Below are 10,484 nucleotides of genomic sequence, written 5' to 3'. Positions count from 1 at the left end.
TCAACCTAGGTTTGTGTGGAGTGACAGCTGGCCACACACGTCAGTATCTCACCTTAGAAGCCCCGTGACGGAAGGACTAGCCCCAGACACTGGCGTCATTTTGAGACGTCATTTGCTTCGGAAGGTCTAAATGGTTCTACTTAAGAGCTGGGATACATGTCTCATAAGGAAGTAGGCAGTAAAGACTTTTATGAAAAAAAATATGTAAAAAAAACGCATCAACAGCACAGATTATGGAGGGGAGAGATTGATCCACAGGGAGGGAGAGGAAGGCTGGCCAGGAGAAGCAGGGCAGAGGAATAGAGGATGGGGAGGGGCAGGCAAGACACATGGAAACCATCTCACACAGTGCCCCTCATGGCTCAGAACTGGAAAACCCAACCAGGAGTTGCCCACTGGCCTAAGCGGGAAGGGGATGAGCCCACCTTTCCGAAACCCCAGGCACAGGGCAGGGTGGACACAGACCCAGGGCAGGGTGGACACAGACACAGGGCAGGGTGGACACAGACACAGGGCAGGGTGGACACAGACACAGGGCAGGGTGGACACAGACACAGGGCAGGGTGGACACAGACCCAGGGCAGGGTGGACACAGAGAGGTGCAGGAGCTGAGGAGACTCCAGGGGTGGAGGTTACAGGCCAGTCGCTGCACCCTCAACCCAATGGCTCTACACATGTCACCGCACACCTCTGGTCTCGGCACTGCAATGAGTGACAGCTGTCCTCACCAGAGCTGGGCTGTGGGAGGAGTACTGGCCTGAGGACCTTGTTCTCCCGCCACTACTTCTTGAGAGGGGACGGGGTCCTGGCAGCTGGCCATGGCCGGATGACATCCCTGCTGCCATAGGATGGCTGGGAGAGTCCCACCAGTGACACCCCAACCTCACTGCTCACAGAGCCTCACCTAACTGCCCCACCTCTGTCCCCAGCACCACCCACTGGCAGGAGGCAGACAGGCCTGACAACAACATCCCAGACAAACAAACCCCTGATGATGACCACGAGCCACACCAACAAGGAAGGGAGGCCAAGCCAGACAACAACAGCACAGGGGGATAAAAGCTGACGGCCCAGCACCTCACACACACTCACACTCAACACTCACTCACTCACTCACTCACTCACAAACTTACTCTCCTCCAGCCAACCCTGCCATGGCCGCCTCCACCATGTCTGTCTGCTCTGACGCCTGTACCAACTCCTCCTGGCAGGTGGACGACTGCCCAGAGAGCTGCTGTGAGCCTACCTGCTGTGCCCCCAGCTGCTGCCAGTCCAGCTGCTGTGTGCCCAGCTGCTGCCAGTCCAGCTGCTGCCAGCCCAGCTGCTGTCAGTCCAGCTGCTGCCAACCCAGCTGCTGTGCCCCAGCCTCCTGCCTGACCCTCATCTGCACCCCAGTGAGCTGTGTGTCCAGCCCCTGCTGCCAATCTGTCTGCTGCACACCCTCATGCTGCCAACAGTCTAGCTGCCAGCCAGCTTGCTGCACCTGCTCCCCCTGCCAGCCGTCCTGTTGTGTGACTCTTTGCTGCAAGCCTGTCTGCTGCACACCCATCTGCTCTGGATCCTCCTCATGCTGCCAGCAGTCTAGCTGCCAGCCCTCATGCTGCCAATCTTCCTGCTGTGTGCCTGTCTGCTGCAAGCCTGTCTGCTGCACACCCATCTGCTCTGGATCCTCATGCTGCCAGCCATCCTGCTGTGTGCCTGTCTGCTGCAAGCCTGTCTGCTGCAAGCCCTGCTCCAGCATTTCCCTGCTCTGCCGCCCTGTGTGCAGGCCTGCCTGCTGTGTGCCCACCTCCTCCTGCTGTGCCTCCTCCTGCCAGCCCAGCTGCTGCAAGCCCTGCTCCAGTGTGTCCCTGCTCTGTCGCCCTGCCTGCTCCCGCCAGGCCTGCTGTGGCCTCTCCTCATGCCAGAAGTCCAGCTGCTGATGGACCCATCTGCTCCCTGCTCATGTCCTGCTCCCCAATCCCTCTCAGCCTCTTTAGTCTGCTCCTGATGTGGGATCCCCCCAGGACAGAACCCCAACATGTTCCCTACACTGACCTGACCTGACTTCCTGTCTCCCAGGAGCTCCCCTGCACCCTGGGTCAGTGTCCCTCTTCACTGTCCCTCTGCCCTGGTCACTTGTCTTCAGCTTTAGTCCTTCAGAGTTCAGAACATCAATAAACTCTTCTCACTGCCTGGATCTCTTCTCATGCTGTGAGAAATGCGACTTAAGTCCATGTCAGTCTCTGTGACTGTGACTGTTTCCAGGAGGGAGGGACTTAGCCCTGCAATAGTGACAGACATTGTGCTGAGCATGACACTGGGTGGAGCTGGAGCTCAGTGTCATGCTTTGCACAAAACAGAAGCATGAGATGCTGCCATGAGGGGCCCCCCACATCTGGGAAGAGTCCCCAGCATCCACAGAGGGTCCCCAATGTCCAGTGGGTGATGATCTCAGACATGTGCATAGCTGGCCAAGAGAAGCTGCCGCTGGGCAAGGGATCCCCAGTAAACAGACAGTGAAACTCGTGTCTGGGGCATCTCCTGGGCGGGAAGCCTGTCTTTAGCACCTGGAGTAGTTCCCGGAGGGGAATTCCTCTGAAGGGAGTCAGAGAAATTACCTGACCTAATTTACCATCATAACACCTAAGTAAGTCCCAAGTGACCAGCCTGCTGCCACCCAGACCATCCAGACAGAGCTTGGGGGATCACAGAAACGCAGCATCCAGCTGAAGAGCCATTCAGTTTAGTAGGCACCCCAGGTGGGAAAATGTGGTCAGTAGAAGATAAGCCAATTGGTTGGGAGCCACGGTCCTCACCTATTCCACACAGCCAAGATGCTAGAGAAAGATGGAGCAATTGATTAAAGACAGGAAGACATTTAAAGACAGAAAACCAGAGTAGAACAGCTGGAAGGAGCACTGTGTGGAAGAGGGATGCTGAGGTGGGGGTGAGGCTGTGATAAAAGCAATAAACCACGGGCCTGGCTCAGGTACTGTCCTCAGTGAACTGCACAGGAGGAAAGGAGTGCGCGGGAGCAGCAGACGAAAGCCCTGCCCTGCACAGCCCAGCCCGGGGACCTGGCTTTGTCACCAACTCTGCTCGTGATGTCAGAGATGCTCAGGACTTTGTCAAATAGGACACACACACACACACACACACACACACACACACACACACACACACACACACACACATCACTGCAGCGTCTTACAGAATACTTTGCTGTCCTGAGTGCCCTCAGGGTTCTGATGCCCTGTGGAGTCTCCCTGTCCACCAACCTCCAGCAATCCCTTCACAGCCTTCTCCCCTCTCTTAGAACCATGCTCAGAAGGGCTCTATGCCCTCCCAGGTCCCACTACACTCCCCCATATCCGCCATGCCCCTCCAAGCCTCTCCAGGTCCATGCTCCTCCACAGTCCTTTTCCTCTGAACATCATTCCCTGCTCTGGATGCAGAAGCTCTCCCTCGGCAGGTTTAGCCCTTCCCTACAGGGTCTCTCCCTCCCAGCTGAGGCTCAGGATTGCTCTATGGCACTTTTGGCATTGTGACTAAAGTGTTAGCGTGCACGTCCATTCAGAGATCTCTGTGAAGATGTGGCTTTTCGGGTCCTTTTGAGGAATAGCAAGGAGTGTGAGTGCTGGATGGTTGGAGGTGTGTTTGATATTTTTAAGAGCCCACCAGGTTCTTCCACAGCTCCGAGCCATTCTGTGTTTCCAGAAGTACTGAAGGGACCTCCCGTCACCCCTTCCTCCCCAACATCTCTTGTTGGTATCTTGATGTGGGGCATTCTTACAAGTATATAGATTCACTCTCTCATTCTACATAGCACAAATTGTCCTCACACTCATGATCTTCCTCCTCTTGCCTTAGCTGAGATCACAGACGTGCCCCACCCTGCCTATGACTTCATTTTTCCAAGTTTACACCATGGCATCTGAATGTCTTCTTTGGCAAGGGGTCTATCCAGCTCTCTTGCCAAGTTTTGAATCAGGTTGATTCATTGTTGATTTGAAGGCTCCTTCGCAGTGTGCATGGCAGACTCTGTCAGATATGGGGAGCAGATACCCCCATCCCTCCACTCCCCATCCCCATCAAGGCTTGATGCCCCTTCTGTTAGTTACTTTTCTGATAGTGAAAAGCACCCAACAACACAACTCAAGGAAAGAAGGGGTTTGTCTTAGCCCGGGGTTCGAGGACACAGTCCGTCATGGCAGGGAAGTCACGGTGGCAGGGTTGTGAGGGGACACACTGAGTCCTCAGTCAGGATGCAGAGAGCAAGGCACACACATGCTCAGGTCACTTCCTCTTTGTTATTCATCACATGACCCCATCCCGTGGTTTGGTGCCCCCACATCCATGGAGTCTCAGGTGTTTCCTCTCTGGAAACACCCTCACCGACATGCCCAGAAGTGTCCCCCAGGTGACTCCAAATCCTGTCAGGTTGACACTGGGCATCAGCCATCACAGTACAGACTCAGCAGAAGCCCTGCCATGGGAGAAGCTCACAGCCATGGACACATGTGCCGAGGAAGCCTCAGGTCAGCTACCTGAGCAGAGCTAATGCACAAGAAAGAAAAACAAAGACCCAGTGGAGACAGACCAAGAAGGATCCACACCGATGACCCTCAGGACCTCTCCTGAAAACTGGAAAGGGGATGGTACATCTCAAGCCACTCTGAGACAAGTGTTACCCTCAGGCCATCCTCAAAGACAAGCGCGCAGACAAGTGCCTTAGGTCTGTCCAGCTCTCCTGCCCATTTTAAAGTCAAGTTCGTTGTTTTTAAGGGTCCTTTGCATATTGCATATGAAGTCTCTGTCAGAGAGGCCCTCGGCAGACCCCACCCATAGAATCCAGCATCACAGAAACAGAGCCATGTGCCATGGCCGCTGTAGCTCTTCAGTGTGCGCAGAACCCAGGTGCCGAAGGCTTGGTCCCCAGCCGGTGGTGTTGTCAGGAGGTGGTGATGTCTGTAAGAGGTGGAGCCTCATGGGAGGAAGTGAGGTCACTGGACATGCTGGTTGGTTTTTTGTTACCTTGACACAGCTAGGGTTATTGGAGAAGAGGAAAATCAATTGAAACTAAACTTCCACCGGATTGCCTATAGACAAGTCTATGGAACGTTTTCTTGATTAATAGTTGATGTGAGAGGGCCTGGCCCACTATACATGGTGCCACCCCTGGGCAGGTGATCCTAGAGTATTTAAGAAAGCAGGCTGAGCACGCTAAGGGAAACAAGCCAGTAAGGGGTGTCTCCCACGGCCTCAGCTTCAGTTCCTGCCCTGACTTCCTTTGATGGTGGCTGTGATGTGGGATGGTAAGATGAACAATAAACCCTTCCTCCCCAAGTTGCTTTTGGTCATGGCCTTTATTCACAGTAACAGGAAAGCACACTAAGACATGGGAGTGTGCCTTTGAAGGGGACATTGGGACATTATGGCCTTCTTCTTCCTCTCCTAGCCACCACAAGTAAGCAGCTTCCTGTTGCATTCCCCACCATGACATGCCACCCGACACAGGCCTGAAGGCATCAAACAGCCATGTGGTGCGGGATGATTGGAATGAGAAATGTCCCCCAAAGGCTCCAGTGTTTGAACATCAGTTGGTGGCACTGTTTGGGGAAAATAGGACATGCGGCTCTGTGGAAGGAAGAACGTCAGTGGAGGCAGGCTTTGAGAGCTTAGAGGCTCCCTCTGTTCCACAGTCTCTTTCTGCTTCACGCTTGTGGCTCAGGGTGTGAGCTCCCAGCTTGCTGCCCCAGCTGCCCCGGCTGCCTCTACAACCTGCCACTTCCCCAGCATGGTGGGCTCTTATCTCTCGGGAAGCATAAGCCCCCAGAAACTCTTTCTTCTTTAAATTGCCATGGTCACGTGGTTTTTTCACACAAGGCATAGTGACACTTCCTAACCTAGGAGCCGAGTAACCTTTCCTCATTATAGGCAGATTGCCTCTGGTATTCTGTCACAGTAACACAAAGCTGCTTAACACTGGGGCTAAGTGGGATTTATCTCTGGAATAAAACATTGATTTAATATCTGAAAAATCAGCCAGTGCAATATATTGCATTGATGTAATAAAAGCAAACATCATACAATTATATCATTATGTGCAGAAAAGGAGCTGGGACATCCCAATTCTCTTTCAAAATAAAAGCCCCACCCCCACAAACCCAGGCGAGGGCACTTCCTTACTCTGATATCTGTTAGGAACCCACAGCTGACATCACCATGGGCCATGACTTCTCCCTAACCTCCAGCAAGGGACAGACATCTACTCAGCCCACCAGTCCCAGTCACCACTGGGGGGCAGATGTCCTCATATCCAAGCTAAGCCCCTGAGTTGCAAAAACGCATGCTTTGGAAACTATGAAACTCACGTGAAGGCCTTCTAAATACATCAGGAAGTGGTGCCCCTGCTCATCTGGAGACGTGTCCAGTCCCTAGCAGAATCTGAGTAAACACCTTTGCAGAAATTTGCAAGTTGGTTTTTACATTAATAAGTAATTTCGAGAGACCCATAATCACCACAAGAAAAAAAAAGAACAAAATATGGACAATTCACGCTTCTTAGTAAAATTTTCCCATAAAGCAACCATGAGCCCTTCCGATGGTCCTGATCTATAAATAACAAAGAACAGGTCCCTTGTCACTGCCCAGGCCACTGCCCCAGCTATGTGCTCAGTAAACCCATGAGAGGGGGAGGGGAGGGGAAGAGAGGAGGAGAGGGAGGGAGAGAGAAGGGAGTGGGCATGTTTTACCTTTACGAAGCATGCACATACAGGCAAAGTGTCTGGGTGCCCTAGTGTGAGGCAGATTCCTCAGATCAACGTGGGAAGCAGACTGTACAAGAGACTGGCTGATGAGATGGACCTCGTGGGTACTAAACGCTCACCTTTAAACCATACAGGCATGAGCCAGGCATGGTAGGTAAGGCACACCTGAAATCCCACTACTTAGGAGGAGGAGCAAGAGGCAGGAACACCAGGAGTTGCAAGCCATCCTGAGCTAAACAGTGAATTCCAGGCTAGCCTAGGCTACATGAGACCTTGTCTCAAAAGAAGAAAATTTAAAAAGAGGCATAAATATGAAAGAAACTTTTTACCAAGTGAGATGCCTGGGCAGGAGTGAAGCGGGTGAGAGTCTCAGAGGGAAATGCCAAGGTACAGGAGCCCCACAGCCTGTTAGAGCCACCGGGGCCCGAGAAGCACAGTGTGGAGAGTACATTCCCTCACATTGTGTGTAGGACACCCTGCAGACTTGAGGCAGCTGGGCAGATAGGCCCACGAAACACACTCATCAACACAATGCCAGCTACCACCACAAACACAAAGAACGAAGAGCGGGACCCAGTCACACTACTGTGGGATGCAGATGGCCTGCCTCTCAGCGATAGTGGAGCCTGAAGATAAACATTTACCCATCACGTGACCCAAGAAGCCTACGCGGAGATTTCCTCTAGAGAAAAGAAAACTCATTATCACACAAAACACCAAACACAAACAACAGTGACAACAGCTTTATTCATATCTGTAGTAAACAGGGGACAGTCAAAATACCCACCGGTCACTGGATGGATACACTGTGGTAAATCAATACAATGGAATATTATAGAGCCGAGAAGGAGATAAACTTGGTATGCAATCACTGGTTGAATCTTAAGGTTAGAATATCGTAAACCACAAAGAATGGTTTAAATGGAGGGGAGGAAAGGGGCGTGGGAGGGTGGCCGGTGGCTCTGTGGGTCCCGGGAGGCCGGCTCGCTCGCTCCTTCAGCGGTAGAAGCTTCAACTGGTTCCTGCGGGTCCTTTGCTGTCCCTGGCTTTGACACTCCTTTCTGTAGGCAGGAGCTCTCGAAGAAGCCTCTTACTAAAGCTCACACACACCCCTTCCCTGGTGCCGTTCACCCGCAGTCATCCCACAGCCACAGCGCAGGAGGACTCAATCTTGGTGCATCCATCCTACTAGGCTCAGGTTGGGTGCTGGGCTGTCTGGATGCTCCCGAAGTGTCACTGCGCAGTCGAGACGCAGGTTTCCCAGCCTATGTGGGCACACAGGCAGCGCACGGTGAAGTTTCACTTGCAGAGGGCCACAGTCCCTGCATCTGTGGGACTTTTCTCCACAGCTCCCCTTCTCTGTTGAAAAGCCTGTGTTCTAGAAGAATCTATCTCCCTCTAGTTTTCCTCATTGTCTCATTCTCTGCAGACCTATGCCATGTTGAGACACTCAGAATGGTCTCCCCCAGTGTTCAGGTACACTCCTCCACCAGGTGTATATATCCAGCAGGCTTTACAACCCTACCCACCCACCTGGGCTGGAACTCCTGCTATTCACTGCCTAGTGGAACAGCCTGGAGGAGGAGGCATGTGGCGTGTGCACAAAGCCAGATCCAGCATGGCCAAGGCTCCACTCAGAGGACCAAGTACCACAGCACCCTCAGGCCCTAGCCAGCACCTTGTGGAGCTGTGACTCTCCTGTAAATAAACAGATTAACAAGGGCTTTCAAGACGCAGCTTAAAATACCCATGAGGAAGGAAGGTTCTAGAGGCTTCCGGCTGAAAACATAACCTGTGTGGTATAAAAGCTGACACCACAGTACATAACATACACACTCACACACTCACACACTTACAAGCTCCCAGCTCCCAGCCAACCCCGCCATGGCCGCCTCCACCATGTCTGTCTGCTCTGACGCCCGCACCAACTCCTCCTGGCAGGTGGATGACTGCCCAGAGAGCTGCTGTGAGCCTACCTGCTGTGCCCCCAGCTGCTGCCAGTCCAGCTGCTGCCAGCCCAGCTGCTGTGTGCCCAGCTGCTGCCAGTCCAGCTGCTGCCAGCCCAGCTGTTGTGTGCCCAGCTGCTGCCAGCCCAGCTGCTGTGTGCCCAGCTGCTGTGTGCCCAGCTGCTGCCAGCCCAGTTGCTGTGCCCCAGCCTCCTGCCTGACCCTCATCTGCACCCCAGTGAGCTGTGTGTCCAGCCCCTGCTGCCAATCTGTCTGCTGCTCACCCTCATGCTGCCAACAGTCTAGCTGCCAGCCAGCTTGCTGTACCTGCTCCCCCTGCCAGCCGTCCTGCTGTGTGACTCTTTGCTGCAAGCCTGTCTGCTGCACACCCATCTGCTCTGGATCCTCCTCATGCTGCCAGCAGTCTAGCTGCCAGCCCTCATGCTGTCAATCCTCCTGCTGTGTGCCTGTCTGCTGCAAGCCTGTCTGCTGCACACCCATCTGCTCTGGATCCTCCTCATGCTGCCAGCAGTCTAGCTGCCAGCCCTCATGCTGTCAATCTTCCTGCTGCATGCCTGTCTGCTGCAAGCCTGTCTGCTGCAAGCCCTGCTCCAGCGTGTCCCTGCTCTGCCGCCCTGTGTGCAGACCTGCCTGCTGTGTGCCCACCTCCTCCTGCTGTGCCTCCTCCTGCCAGCCCAGCTGCTGCAAGCCCTGCTCCAGTGTGTCCCTGCTCTGCCGCCCTGCCTGCTCCCGCCAGGCCTGCTGTGGCCTCTCCTTGGGCCAGAAGTCCTGCTGCTGATGGGCCTGTTCCTGGTGCCAGCTGGCTCAGGTCCCTCCCTGTGGCCCCTCTCAGCTCTCTCAGTCTGATTCTGATCTGGAATAGACAGTCCTCCAGGATGGATCCCCAACCCATTTTTTGTGGCTTGATCTCTTCTCCTCCTTCCCAGGAGGCCTGCTGATCCTCTGGGTCACTGTCCCTCCCCCTGTCCCTCTGCTCTGGGTACCTGCCCCTGACATCAGCTTGTCAGAGATCATGACTTCAATAAACTTTTAACCACCTGGATCCGCTCTCATGCTCTGGTTCATGCTCTCTGTGGTTCAAGTAAATGTCTGTCTCCTTAGCCAGGGACATTTCTAGTGGGGACAGTAGCCACCTCCCCTGGGGGTCACCGGTTGTTTGAATGAACAATGTCCCAAATAGGCACATTTATTTGAAGACTTGGTCTCCGGTGGATGGCTGTGTTTGGGGGCTGCTTGAGGATATGTTATTGGGGCATATTGGGGCTTTGGGAGTTGATGACTTCACGCACTTTGGGTCCATGCTCTCTGTTTTCTGCTTGTGATTAGAGATGTGACCTCTGGCATCCTGTTCCTCTCACCTGCTGCCATTAATCTCCCACCTTTATAGTCTCTCCCTCTGGAACTCAAAGCCAAAATAAACTCTTCCATAAGTCGTGGTGTTTACTCACAGCAACAAAAGTAACTAATACAAAATGGACAGGCTGAGCACTTGACAGCTCAAACCAGCGTGAACCTGGTATGTGTGTTGGGGCAGGGGATTAGGGGCTTCTATCCCTATACCTCTCCATTCTCACTTCTCCATCTCTAGCTCCCTCTCAGCGTACTGTGGCTCCCGATCCCCTGGACATCACTGGGAAAGTTTTGTTTTCTGTCACCTGTCAGTTCCCAAACTCCACACCATTTCCTGGAAGTCCCCAGGAACCAGACTCACTCTCTTCCCACTGTGAGTGCCACAGGAGCAGAAAGAGCCCTCCTCTCCTCTTTA

General features: G+C 53.6%; 2 protein-coding genes across 2 annotated transcripts; both read left to right on the top strand.

Annotated features, from left to right (window-relative positions):
* The first annotated feature begins 750 nt into the window (after positions 1-750).
* Positions 751-2,216, top strand: LOC114685806 (keratin-associated protein 10-7-like). Its single transcript, XM_028860442.2, has one exon. The coding sequence runs from the start codon at positions 1,155-1,157 to the stop codon at positions 1,920-1,922; it is 768 nt and encodes a 255-aa protein (XP_028716275.2). The 5' UTR covers positions 751-1,154; the 3' UTR covers positions 1,923-2,216.
* Positions 2,217-6,728: 4,512 nt separating this feature from the next.
* Positions 6,729-9,759, top strand: LOC114685805 (keratin-associated protein 10-2-like). The gene has a single exon (XM_037199824.1). The coding sequence runs from the start codon at positions 8,637-8,639 to the stop codon at positions 9,495-9,497; it is 861 nt and encodes a 286-aa protein (XP_037055719.1). The 5' UTR covers positions 6,729-8,636; the 3' UTR covers positions 9,498-9,759.
* Positions 9,760-10,484: the final 725 nt, after the last annotated feature.

This window comes from Peromyscus leucopus, chromosome 16_21 (genome assembly GCF_004664715.2).
Source record: "Peromyscus leucopus breed LL Stock chromosome 16_21, UCI_PerLeu_2.1, whole genome shotgun sequence".
In the NCBI taxonomy this organism is placed as follows: Eukaryota; Metazoa; Chordata; class Mammalia; order Rodentia; family Cricetidae; genus Peromyscus; species Peromyscus leucopus.
The sequence above is the reverse complement of the archived record's forward strand: the minus strand, read 5'-3'. Positions and strand labels throughout refer to the sequence as shown.